At 39.4% G+C, this 14,083-nt stretch overlaps 1 protein-coding gene across 3 annotated transcripts; it reads right to left on the bottom strand.

Annotated features, from left to right (window-relative positions):
• Positions 1–2,657: 2,657 nt before the first annotated feature.
• On the bottom strand, positions 2,658–6,652 carry LOC121776576 (alkaline ceramidase-like). Of its 3 annotated transcripts, none has more exons than XM_042173770.1 (3): positions 6,417–6,652; positions 4,107–4,430; positions 2,658–3,478 (listed from the first exon to the last, which is right to left on the bottom strand). In XM_042173770.1, exons 2-3 carry the CDS (start codon positions 4,355–4,357, stop codon positions 2,965–2,967), a joined length of 765 nt encoding a protein of 254 aa, XP_042029704.1. In that variant the 5' UTR covers positions 4,358–4,430; positions 6,417–6,652; the 3' UTR covers positions 2,658–2,964. The 3 variants fall into 3 exon arrangements, with proteins under 3 accessions (XP_042029704.1, XP_042029705.1, XP_042029703.1); XM_042173771.1 differs by having other exon boundaries at positions 4,107–4,427; positions 6,455–6,651; XM_042173769.1 differs by having other exon boundaries at positions 4,107–4,427; positions 6,415–6,650.
• Positions 6,653–14,083: the final 7,431 nt, after the last annotated feature.

Raw genomic sequence — 14,083 nt, 5'->3', positions numbered from 1 at the left:
CTCCACCCAAACTCGAGACAACTTGAACTCTTGACTTATTGAATAAAGGAGAAACTATCTTATTTAGTAGTAATAAGGTATACTTCATCGTCAAATTAGTGTTGCAGTTGTGATTTGTAGATCCCGATATTATTTTTCCTTCTTTCCTTTTCTTTTCTTTTTCTTCTTTCATATTTATGTGAACAGGAAACTTACTCATTTGTAGTTAATGTTGAATTTACAGTAACCTACAAATGCTGAGGATATATGCAGGGATCTAATAAAATATGGCTCAATTTTAGTTAATACTTAATAACATATGTCTATTAATAGCCATTATCAAATGAATCATATGATGGCATGTGGCAAAATTAATCAAATGTAGGAGTAGTAATTATTTCGGTTGATAATACATTCCAGATTTCTTTCACAATGTAAGTGTTTTATTTTTCCTATCTTGTTGATTTCATAGATATTGTTTTTACCTACTCCCTCCGTCCGTGATTTCATGTCCCATATTTAACCGGCACGGATTTTAAGAAATTTTTTACTTTATGTAGTTAAGTAAGTAAAAAAATTAGTGGAATGCAGACCTACTTTTATAGTATATTAGTTTTATAATATAATGTGAGTGGAATAAGTTAGTAGAATGTAGAGTCCACTTAACAAATTTAGTAAAAGTGAAATCAGACATTTATTGGCGGACGGATGAAAAATGAAAAATGAGACATTTAATGACGGACGAAGGGAGTAATTTTTAATAGATATAAATATTTTCTTAATTAATACTACTATTATTCTATTAATATTTTATTTCTTTCATAACAACAACACGTGATAAAATTTTATAATCAACGTTACATATAAACTCAAATTGTCCGTAAAGTCATGAACTTTCACAATGGTTTGGTTTTTTCCGTGAACTTTAAATGTTGCATGAAAAGTCGTGAACTTTACAGGATTGTGTAAATTCCTCATCCGACCGACCCGATAGATTTCCGACATAAACTTATCCTATGTGGCGCGCCGGAGGCGTGACTTGGCAACTCCACTAATTCTGATTGTTTCTCTTCTATCTCTGCAATCTATGTCCCCGGGCTTATCACAAACATACAAGTAGAACAAATGAAAACATACAAATCGAATTCAACATACAAATCGAATTCAGGATAAAAGTAGCATTAACTCCACAATTCGAATTGAACCCTAAATTTGTCATTTACCAGGTCACGCCTCCGGTGCTCCCCGTAGGATAAGTTTGCTTCGGAAATCTATTAGGTCGGGTCGGATGGGAAATTTACACAGTCCGATAAAATCCATAACTTTTCATGCAACATTTAAAGTTCACAGGAAAACCAAACTATTGTAAAGATTACTGGCAATTTGTCATTTTATATTATGCTTTTCCACTTGTTTGCGAGATCTTCTTGCATGCATGATATTTCAGTTATGTCTAAAACATATTTTCGGCCAATGTATGTATCACAAGGTAAGTATCAATTGAGCCCATTTTCAGTGAATATTACTCTTCCATCCCTTAATATTTGAGACAATTTTTTTCTACACAAAAATTTGAGAAAGTTATGCTTAGTGGATTATATGGAGAAAAAAATAAAATAAGAAAGATAATAAATTGAAAAAAAGAGAGAGAGTGAAGTATAAGATAGAATAAAGTGAGTGAGATTTTGATATTTTGTATTTTTTGCCATAAAGAGAAATTATTCAAATAACTTGCCATAGTCCAAAATAAAATACAGCTCAACTAATTTGGCATGTCATAGGTATATTATTTCCTTAGTTATTACTCCTATGACGCTATCTTATTTACTTCCAAGTATATTTGCATCACAACAATCTACAATGTGCATTACACATGATCGTTACTCATTATATATATAACCATATTGTATTGCCTAGACATTATTACGAAGGGGTATTGATTTGATGAGAAGAAATGTTGGAATTGCTTATTCCCTTTCCTTTTGCTAGTAGACTCGATGGAACTTGCACAATTCTATATCTGAACATATATTTTTCATCTTGATGGTAGGAACAAAAAATGAAAGTATTTGATGAGAAGAAAAGACTTGCACATCCCCAACTTCAGTATTTTTTAATGTAATAGGATAGGATAGGATAGTGCATTTATCATTTACTTCCAAGGATTTATATATATCTACAACATCCTTCTCTTATTTCTTTGCTCGATCTCAAATTCCAATCGAACATTTACTTTCTCATCTAGTTGCGATTCTGAACTCAAAATCTAATCATGGATTCTACGCAAACAAAGAAACACATACTACTACATATTTAATGATACATGATAATCCACTCGTTATTAAGTGAAGACAATCCTCTTTCTATTATCGTCTTCTTATATCCTTCCCACAATTATTGTTTGTGGACCTTTCTACTCTTAGCAAAGTGTGGCAGTGAAAAAAAAAAACAAAATTGCAACTATAGTGAAGAAAATATGTTAATTCATTTTTTTTCCACAAAGGTAAATAGGTGCAAAAAAATGAGTTTCAATCAACTTATTTGCCTTTGAAACTAAAAAAAATTGGAAGAAAATAAACCCCATAAACTTCAACAATGCAAGAAACCGCGAAAATCGTTGGCTTCTAAAATACTGAAACTCGACGCTTCAATGGTTAAGGTTCAAGGCTTTGCGTCTGTTTTTGTTGAAAAAGATATGTTTACGAATAATACGTGAAATTAGTCACCACACATGACATATCGAAAACATTGACAACTCAATAATAAATGAGATCTACTTGGTGGCTAGAGTGGGAAGTCTAAAAAATTTCTACCTCGCAAAATTCTAATTTTACAGTAAAAATTCAAATACCAAGCAACCTAAGTTACTCCCAGCTATCATTTACATACATGTTTCAAAACAAAAGGAGCAAAAAAATGACTCAGCTTTGCCAACCAGCACGTAAAATGTTCGCACTTTCTCACAAGTAATATTCATCTCATCTGCTACTGGGCTTTCGGTTTTTGAATCTTCACGTAAGGGAGCATACCCAAAAAGCGCTCTACTTTTGGATCCCACCCTCGCTGTTGAGCTCGGCAGAACATCAAAAATGTGTTGGCGAAGTATGAGTTGAAACCCATTAAAACATGCCACCAGGCATGACCCTGTGGATTGAAGTGCCACAGCGAAACATGCTTGCACAGGAGAAGGTCGACTAGCCAGCAGATAGTTGCCATCACAAGAGAGGCCACGTACAGCTTTGCCAACTGCTTAGCAGCTTTTTCTTCTGTGTGAATGTAATACTTGTACATCCTGGGAATGCAAAGGAGACAAAGCAATGCGTAGTGCACCTTGAAACCAATGTCGAAGCGAACTTGTGAGTGTGCAACTGCAAATACTGCGCCATACAGAAACAAAAATGTGGGCATTGTACTTCGATAATGCCAGTCGGGAGAGTAGAGAATGTAGATGTAAAGGAGCATTTCCCACACCATAGGTGTTTCATCCCCTTGCTGCTGCCTGAATGAATTGAAAAATAATCGAAGAGCAGAGGTTATTACAAAATAGAGCCAGATTATATCAATACTAGACGCAGCTTAATAAACTATTTAATAGAAACAGCCCAACTTACATAAATTCATTAAATATATCCTATATTTTCACAAGAACGAATGGATACTCTATCATCATAACCCTCAAGATACTGACTTAGCACCTCTATATGAGACCAACTTCAAGCAAAGCAAGGAAGATAGTCAACCAACCAAAATCATATATAGACCAATTCAGAAACAATCATAATGAACATACATCATCAAGCTCCTTTGATGGCTGATAACAATATGAAGCCCACTTAAACTAGAAGACATGTTACACTGAAAGAGTGTTATACGAGATCTCTTTCTCTAAAATCTCAACCAACTAGCCAAATTTCTAACATCTGAAATTTGAAATTTCCAATACCAGGTTTCATTAGTTATATGGTGTACCCTAACTAACAAGTAATACTAAACTCTACTATTATACAAAAAGTATAGACTAACAAGAAGCAATATTTCCACTAAATGTCACATGCTTAAAGATGAAATTAACACGGAACAGAATCGATCTGATTTTAAATAGGCAAGGACATAAAATTAGAACTTACAGTCGCTGCAGTGTGGCATGATAGAGCATGCTGCCAATGGCAAGTATCATATTTGATAAGTGAAGGACGCTGAACCTTTTCTCAAATCGCTGTCTCAGTGCAGTAACAAGACCAATGAGCGCTAGGATGATGCATGGGACGTTAGATATGGTGTTGAAAAATTCGGCAATATAGGAAGAGTGGGCGTAATTCAGTTCACACCACTCATGTGTGGATGTCACAGGGCCCCAAAAACTTGCCAGATCTTCCATTTCTCAGTACTTAGCTTCACCTGTTAACAGCCTTTCTTAAGGCGCACTGGGATTTGACTATTCCGGAATCCTACAGATAAAATTTAAATTATAATCTGATAAGTGTGCAAACCAGATATGAGGCACCTTAGAAAGTAAAACAATTAGAATAACTGTCATGATCAACTGCAATACTCCCTCCAACCACGAAAAATAGCCTCATTTGTGGATGGCACAGGTTTTAATGCGCAATTGATAAAGTAGGTGGGACAAAGAGAAAAATGGTAAGAAAGCTTTCATTAATAGAAAATGGACTAATTTTGGTGGAAGGACCAAAAATGAAAAAATGCGACTATTTTCGCTCAGAGGGGGTGGGGGAGGGGTAATAAATCAATATGAGGTACTGATGGAAAAGCTGCTCCAAGGAGATCAGGGGAGAGGGTCATTTCATTAACAAGACCAAGTATTATGAACCATATACTTCAACCATCTCAACAACATGCCAGATACGATTGAACTATTAAAATCTGATGAAAACCTTTATTATTGTTAAAGTGAACAGCCTCAATATAATTTCAGAACTACATTAGCCTGCAGAAAGTAGAACTCTATAACAATTTGAACAAATCCCAAAGAGTGGAGAGAAGCATGGACCAAATAACAAGGTGCCTTAATTTGTGTATGTTGAATGAACACAGACCAGCAACAGACCATCTAATGAGGTCTCAACCTTTAACATATTGATTTAAGTAAACAACATTACACCATTGTAGTATGAGCTTAGGATCTGTAGCAATATAGCAGAGGACGGGGGCACAATGAAGTGTGTTTTTTATATTGAGATTTATCTGGAGCAATGATATGCTTTCTCCATCCAACCTTAATATTAACACTTGAACTGCACATACTCCTTCCTACAACCTTTCTTTTTCTTAAAGTTCTTACAATTAAGATGGAATAATCTCTACTCAGTACATTTCAGCATTTTTCCCATTTCATACTCCCTCCGTCCCACAAAAGATGACGGCACGGGATTTTAGGATGTTTTATTGTGTGTTAGGTAGAAAGAGAAAATATAATATTTATATTATTGTGAGAGAGAACTTTTTCTAAAAATGGAAATGTGACATCGTTAGTGGGACAAACTAAAAAGGAAAGTGAGACATCTTTTATGGGACGGAGGGAGTACAAAACTTCACTAGGCTAATTGGCTTGATAAATTTACTGCACGGCTTCCTCAATAAAGAATAGAGTAAAATTTGACGAAATAGCATGCTGCACACAGGAGAAGGAATCACAAATCTAGGCTACCGAATAGATCGAACAAACAAAATGCAACCATAGGTTAAACAATAATACCAGAAAATAGTTTGGAAATTGATTATTTATGTATAGTTTTAAAGTTGAGGAAAAGTGGCTCAAGTGAAAGTCACACACGGAACTGAAAAACTTCACAAAATGTCAGAGCAAGGTGTGGTATTGGTCATCTACAGCACAAGGAACTACACACAGAAATCTCAACTTCGTTTCTCATCCAAAAAGTGATGCATGGTTAAACTGATCAACCACCTATATTTTTCGAAATTGTTGGAAGCTAATATCACGAATCAACCTCCCCAATCAATATCAAATACTGCAGTTAGTAAGTAATACTTCATTAAACTGATCAACCACCTATATTTTTCGAAATTGTTGGAAATTAATAACATGAATCGACCTCCAATATCAATATCAAATGGAGTTAATTAATACTTCTACACATGAAACAGCAGACACGAACAACCATAAAGCAACAGATTAACAGACAGAAAAGCAAATGAATTAATAGTGCTAAAGGAACATCCACCAAACCGATCTCGAAATCAAATATTCAACAAAACGCAATCATTAGAGAGAAAAAAATCGCTAACGAAGCACCAATCGTTCCACTCAACTCATCCGGAAAACAACTCTCCTCTCCGTATCCAATAAATCACTAAAACGAATCATAATTAGCATCCTCGAAGAATCAAACACCAGCAACGCTTAATTTTCCGCATTACTTTAACAAAAACCGTGGATTCACAAAGCACACTGACCTAAAAAAACTCAGATCTGCGAGGCGGCCGCTGCACTCACCCGTCGAAATTCGCCAGAAATAATATAGATATCACCGCTGTATAGTCGTATCTATATGCGTTCGTGTAGGAGAATGGAAGAACATGGCCGGATTCTGTTTAATTAAATTCGCAATTGGGAATTAATTTAAAATCGAAACACAGATTATACCGATTTGATTTAAATGATGGATGGAATCCAGTGAGTTTATTTTTGAAAGAATTTTAAACTCACTTATTGAGGTGCGTGGAACTACGCGTTAGGGCACGTAATCAGGATTCATGACTGCTCCATTTTTGTTTTTATTTTATTTTTCTAATAGTTCTTGTATATTGTTGATTGCACCTTTGGCATTCGATACAAATACGATATGGTTATAATTTTAATATATTTTAAACAAAACTCCCTCTAATATTATTACTTCGTTGAAACTAAAATAATAATCATTATTTATATTTTACTCTATCCGTTCATCATTAATTGACACTGCTTCACTTGACACAAATTTTAAAAAATGTATTAAAAATTAATGAGTGGAAAAAGTTAATAGAATATGGATCATACTTTTATATATTAATTTTATAGCAATAAATTATGAGTGAATGGGTTAGTGGATTGTATGGTCCATTACTAAAAATAGTAAAGAGTACGGGTGTCAATTAATTGGGGATGGTGGGAGTATCAAAATTTAAACCAATATTTATTGATACCTAATTAGGATTGTATTAAGATGACAATCACTTTTACAATGACAATGTACCACCAATGAGAACCCTTAGATTTAGGAGCAGATTCAATCTTAGTCTGCCACGTAACATGCTTGCTTGTCTATGTATCATAGATTGTTTGATTATCTTTGATTTTGTATTACATATTGCTTGAAACCATATGTCCAGTTGTTTGCCTATGTTGGAATCGTGTTTGGTCAAATGATTTTTTGACTAATAATAAATGTTAAAAGATATTTAATATTGTGAAATTAAATGCAATAACGTCGATCTATGTTCCGAGTAGATGACCGTAGCATATTCATTTTCTCAAATCCGATTCCCGGCGAGTGAGAAATAATATATTAAAGTTGGTCACAATAAAACTAGAAATGAGCTATGTGAAAAGACTAAGGGATTAATTAACTAAGTGTTAATTATCCCACATCGGGGATGATAGACTTCTTTGATGAAATATTTAATCAGATGAATTATCATGTGTTATAATTATCGTGGAATAAGACGGGTGACAGAGCCCACACGCGCGCACACGCGTACGCCGCCGCCGCCCGCCTGCGACCCGCGCACCGAGCACCTGGTGTCTGGTGCCTTGGATCTTGGCAATTGGTCTTTGGGTGGTCTTTGGGCTGTTCTTTGGAGCTGGTCGTTGAGCGTGGTTTGAGCCCTGCTTGTTCTTTTTAGACCACCCCAAACTCCAAGCTATCCCCGACGGGTCCTGGTTCACGTCATGGTCCCGTTGGACCTCGACGCACAACGGGAGTCTAAAGGTCCCCGCTGGACCCCGACCCAAACGGGAGACAAAAGGTCCCCGACGGGTCCATGGTGTATCCCGTCGTGTAGCGTGTCCAGGTGCGCTGTGTCTCTTCAGCTCCCACTGGCCAGTGCACCAGTCAATAACCCCAGGCGGTTACAGTCAAGCCATCATGGCACACATAATGACTGTTGACTCCATCAATGCCCTGCAGGTGGACTTGGCCTATAAATAGGCATGCATCCTCTGCATTCTAGATATAAGATAACACAAGCATTTTTGCATACTCCCTCTCTGCATAACTTCCCGTCGAAGCTCTGCCCCCGCCTAACTCCCGTTAGTCGGAGCTCTATTGCTAGCGGTGCTGTTGCTCCAGAGACGAAGCCGTTTTATCTTTGGGGACGACACGCCAAACCGAGAACACTACCGGGGCGTATCTCGTCTTGCAGAAAGAGGAATCCTTGACTCGGCTTACCGCTTTCCACAACATATTTCCGTGTAATTGTTCAATTGTTTAACATGTAATTTTCATTGTTTTCTTTTCCTTGTAATTTTCGCCCGGCAAGACTTGTATCTCACTTTCTTCAACAATCGCAAGACGAGATATTCTTGCCACTAAACGACTTTACACACACCAACTGAACTGAAATCAACACATTTGCTTGGATATGTCGACTGACCCGTCTACCATCGCTGCCACCGTTCCATCCACCGTGTCCCCCGTCGCTCCCGTTAACACGTCGTCGGACATAACGATGATTCCGACCCCTGGCTTATCAACTTCTTCATCAACAACCCCGTGGGTGTTTGACACCCCTTCGGGACGGTTACTGGATTCACCTCGAGTGGATCGGTCGGTTCCACTTTCAGTGGTTCCATTGGATCCTTCAGTGGGTCGAGTGTCGGGGCCTTCGGGCACGGCACGGGTGCTAGCTCCTTCGAGGGCAGCACGGGTGTCGGATCCTTCGGGGTCGGCACGGGTGCTGGATCCTTCGGGGTCGGCACAAATGCGGGGGCCTCCATGCTCCACGCAACTATGGGGGGTACTGTGTCCCAACCAATTGTTAGCTCATACGGGGGCAACAGACTTGGTCTCTTTCATGGGACAAGCTCGGCACCAATGGCACCAAGGATGATGCCACCCGCCGAGAAGCCGTCGAAGTTCACTGGCACGGACTTCAAGAGATGGCAATAGAAAATGTTGTTCTACCTAACAACGTTGGGCGTCGTGAACTTCCTCAAGGAGAACGAGCCAACCCCGCCAAGTGAAGACGAGGCACGCGTCGAGATGTACGTCGAATATGACGCTTTGCGCAAAGGAGACTATCTTTGTAAAAACTTTATTTTAAGTGCTTTAGATGATAGTCTCTACAACGTGTATTGCATTATTCCCACATCTAAACAAGTGTGGGAAATGCTAGATAAGAAGTACCGTAGTGATGATGCGGGTACTAAGAAATTTGTAATAGCCAAGTACTTGGACTACAAAATGGTCGACTCCCGACCGATCATGGACCAAGTGCAAGAGTTCCAGCTGATCATCCATGACCTCACCGCCGAGGGAATGGCCCTGCCTGAAGCCTTCACGGCGGGCACGGTCATTGAAAAACTTCCACCCGGCTGGAAGGACTTCAAGAGCTACCTTAAGCACAAGCGAAAGGAGATGAATCTTGAAGACTTGATCGTGAAGTTGCGCATCGAGTCAGACGTGCGCAAACGTGATGGTTTGGCTAAGGGCCATGGCCCACCTGTTGCTAAGGCCAATCTGTTGGAGCGGGGCGGTCCCTCCAACAAACGCTCCCGTCCAACTGCAAAGGACAAGGGCAAGAAGAAGCAACCTGCGAGGAAGGTTGAAGGAAACTGCTACAACTGTGGCAAACCTGGCAACTTTTCCAAGGACTGCCGCAAGCCGAAGAAGAAGCCGGCTGCCCACGTTGTTGAAAAGGAGTTCAAGGACTGGGATGAAAGTGACCTTGTTGCTGTGGTCACAGAAGAAGTCAACCTTGTTGATAACAAAGGTGGCTGGTGTATCGACACTGGAGCTACTGCCCACGTCTGTGCCGATAAAAGCAAGTTCACCTCCTACACCGCTGTTGAAGGGAGGAAGATCAATATGGGGAATCAAACCTCGTCTCAAGTCCTCGGCATTGGAGACGTGATCCTCATGATGACGTCCGGCGTCACCATCACTTTGAAGGATGTGCTGCACGTCCCGGACATCCGCAAGAACCTAGTGTCAGGATCAATACTAGTGAATAAAGGGTTTAAACTTGTATTTGAATCTGATAGGTTTTCTTTGTACAAGTTTGGAAAGTCACTCGGAAAAGGTTTTGTAACCGACAGACTTTTCAAGCTTAGTGTAGCTGTACGCCATGTCCCTAAGTCGTTGGCTAATAATAAGAATGCATCTACTTCTTCTTATTTGACTGAGTGTTCTAACTTGTGGCACAATAGACTGGGACATGTAAATCAAAATGCCATTAAAAGATTAGTAAGTTTAGATTTACTAAAGGCAAATGAAGTAGAAACTCAAAACAAATGTGAAACTTGTCTTGAGGCGAAAATGACTAATTTGCCGTTTCATTCGGTTGAACGGAACACGGAACCCCTTGAATTAATTCACTCGGACGTATATGACTTAAAATTGGTGCAAACGAGAGGTGGTAAAAAAATTCTTTATCGCATTCATAGATGATTGCACACGATATTGTTATGTCTATCTTTTAAGAAGTAAAGACGAAGTAATAGAAGCGTTCAAAAATTATAAGAACGAAGTCGAGAATCAACTTGGATGTAAAATCAAAATGATTCGAAGTGATAGAGGGGGTGAATACGTAGCCCCGTTTGAGGAATTATGCAACGCAAGTGGTATAATTCACCAAACGACTGCACCATATTCACCACAATCTAATGGTGTTGCAGAACGCAAGAATCGAACTCTCAAAGAGATGATGAATGCGTTACTGATCAGTTCGGGGATGCCCCAGAACATGTGGGGTGAAGCTGTTTTGACAGCCAACTACATCCTAAACAAAATTCCATGCAAAGGTAAGGATGTTACTCCTTATGAGCTGTGGAAGGAAAGGAAGCCATCCTACAAGTACCTCAAAGTGTGGGGGTGTTTGGCTAAGGTAATGGTTCCTCCGCCCAAAGAAGTTACAATCGGTCGTAAAACGGTTGATTGTATCTTTATTGGGTATGCACTTAATAGTAGTGCATATCGATTCGTTGTCCACAAGTCTGAAATACCGACTGTGACCGTGGGAACAACAATCGAGTCAAGAAATGTTGTATTTCTTGAAAATATATTTCCTCGCAAAGACAAGGAAAATATTGCACCCAATTCTGAGACGAGAATTGAGGATGAAGCCACTAGTTCTAAATCAGTGGATGAAGAGCCTGACTCACGCAAGCGAACAAGGCATGATCCAAACGATGCGGTACTAAGACGTGGTAGCAGGATCAGAACACCAAAGACATTTGGTCCTGACTATATTGCATTTATGTTGGATGAAGAACCAACATCGATAAAAGTAGCCTTTGCAGGCCCAGACGGGTTGCATTGGAAAGAAGCTGTTCAAAGTAAAATTGATTCAATTTTGCTAAATCACACGTGGGTGTTGGTTGATCTACCTGAAGGTGCTAAACCTTTAGGATGCAAATGAGTCCTTAAAAGAAAGTTTAAGGCCGATGGAACAGTGGATAAGTATAAAGCTCGACTGGTAGTCAAAGGCTTTAAACAAAAGGAAGGTACGATTTCTTCGATACCTACTCACCTGTAACGAGGATTACATCAATTCGAGTGCTTCTAGCGATTGCTGCTGTGCACAATCTTGAGATTCATCAAATGGATGTTAAGACTGCATTTCTAAATGGTGACCTCAAATGAAATCTATATGGAACAACCTGAAGGTTTTGTAGTACCTGCACAAGAGAAAAAGGTATGCAAGCTGGTTAAATCCCTCTATGGATTGAAACAAGCGCCGTTGCAGTGGCACTTGAAATTTGATAACGTGATGTTATCACATGGATTTAAAATCAACGAATGTGACAAATGTGTCTACATTAAGAACACTGATAATGGATATGTTATAGTGTGTCTCTATGTTGATGATATGTTAATCATGGGTAGTAACACCCAAGTGATTAACGACACGAAAGCCATGTTAAAGAGAAACTTTGACATGAAGGATATGGGTCTAGCCGATGTAATTCTTGGAATGAAAATTCTAAGAACATCTGAAGGAATCACATTACACAATCTCATTATGTTGAGAAAGTATTAAAGAGGTTCAACGCCTATGATGACGTCCCGGCTAAGACGCCTATAGAGCTCAATGTTCACTTGAGTAAGAACATGGGTGAGCCCGTTGCACAAGAAGATTATGCACGGGTCATTGGATGCATTATGTATCTTACTAATTGCACTCGACCTGATATTGCTTGCGCCGTGAACAAGTTGAGCTGTTATACGAGCAATCCAAGCAAAGAGCATTGGAAAGCTCTTGTAAGAGTTTTTGAGATATCTCAAGTATATTCAAAATCATGGGCTACACTTTTCGAGATACCCGCCGGTACTTGAAGGGTACTGCGATGCAAATTGGATATCCGATAACAAAGACTCACTTTCAACAAGTGGATATGTCTTTACTATTGGGGGTGGTGCTGTCTCGTGGAAATCCACGAAACAGACATGTATAGCCCGATCCAATATGGAATCTGAATTCATAGCTTTAGATAAAGTCGCGGAAGAAGCCGAATGGGTTAAAAACTTCCTTGAAGATATTCCGTGTTGGTCAAAGCCCGTGCCTCCAGTGTTAATTCACTGTGATAGCCAAGCCGCTATTGGGAGGGCAAACAGTGGCTTGTACAATGGTAAGTCTCGACACATTCGTCGACGACATAATACCGTGAGACATTTGATCAAAACAGGGGTGATTACAATTGACTACGTGAAGTCATTGGATAATCTAGCGGATCCGCTAACCAAATGGTTAAATCGTGATCAAATGAATAAATTGCTAGAGGGAATGGGTTTGAAATCCACAAACTAAAGAATTGTCATAGTGGTAACCCAACCATGATGACTGGAGATCCCAAGAACTTGGTTCAATGGGAAAACTAAGCTATGAGAGTTCGTGTGAAACACTCATCTATATTTATTCCCTAGAGAGCAATAGAGTGTTGAAAAAAACTTGCCTAGTGGTGAGGTTAAGTCTATGACTTTTAATGATTCCTAAAGGATCTCGTTGAGATAAAGTTCTCAAGGAGAACGAGTATGGCAAGATACTCAACGAGGAATCACCTATGTAAGTGTGAAGTGGGGCCGCTTCAAACAATACACTTATGAATCCAAAGTGGTGTCCAAGGCCTGAAATGGACACAAAACGTGAGAACGGATAAGGTTGAGGTGTTTAAGTGTTAGCATCATTGTCTCGGTGCACGCCGTGGAGGAATAGTTCAAAGCATCGCGCTACTAGTCCGCCTGTGTATCCGATGGTGTTGACTACGGATGGTCCAAAGCCAAAAACTACCTATCCTTATGCTTACATACCTCTTGAGGGTTGAGCTTGTGTCTGCATACATATGCATTTGACAATTTCCACTCATGTGGGGGATTATAGGAATCATGCTTGGTCAAATGATTTTTTGACTAATAATAAATGTTAAAAGACATTTAATTTTGTGAAATTAAATGCAACAATGTCGATCTACGTTCCGAGTAGATGACCGCAGTATATTCATTTTCTCAAATCCGATTCCCGGTGAGTGAGAAATAATATATTAAAGTTGGTCACAATAAAGCTAGAAATGAGCTATGTGAAAAGACTAAGGGATTAGTTAACTAAGTGTTAATGATCCCATATCGGGGATGACAGACTTCTTTGATGAAGTATTTAATTAGATGAATTATCATGTGTTATAATTATCGTGGAATAAGACGGGTGACAGAGCCCACACGCGCGCACACGCTCGCGCCGCCGCCCGCGACCCGCACACCGCGCACCGTACACCATGACCCTTGTCCCGTGACTTGTGTCCCATGACCCGTGTCCCGTGACCCGTGCACCGGGTGCCTTGTGCCTTGGATCTTGGCAATTGGTCTTTGGGTGGTCTTTGGGCTGTTCTTTGGAGCTGGTCGTTGAGCGTGGTTTGAGCCCCGCTTGTTCT

Source organism: Salvia splendens, chromosome 18 (genome assembly GCF_004379255.2).
Source record: "Salvia splendens isolate huo1 chromosome 18, SspV2, whole genome shotgun sequence".
NCBI lineage: Eukaryota > Viridiplantae > Streptophyta > Magnoliopsida > Lamiales > Lamiaceae > Salvia > Salvia splendens.
The sequence above is the reverse complement of the archived record's forward strand: the minus strand, read 5'-3'. Positions and strand labels throughout refer to the sequence as shown.

Bases quoted from the DNA above. Each gene is read 5' to 3' on its own strand.
- LOC121776576 (XM_042173770.1), bottom strand. From the start codon at position 4,357: ATGGAAGATCTGGCAAGTTTTTGGGGCCCTGTGACATCCACACATGAG. The intron at 3,479-4,106 runs GTAAGTTCTAAT...CAATTCATTCAG, and splicing joins CATGCCACACTGCAGCGACT to GCAGCAGCAAGGGGATGAAA.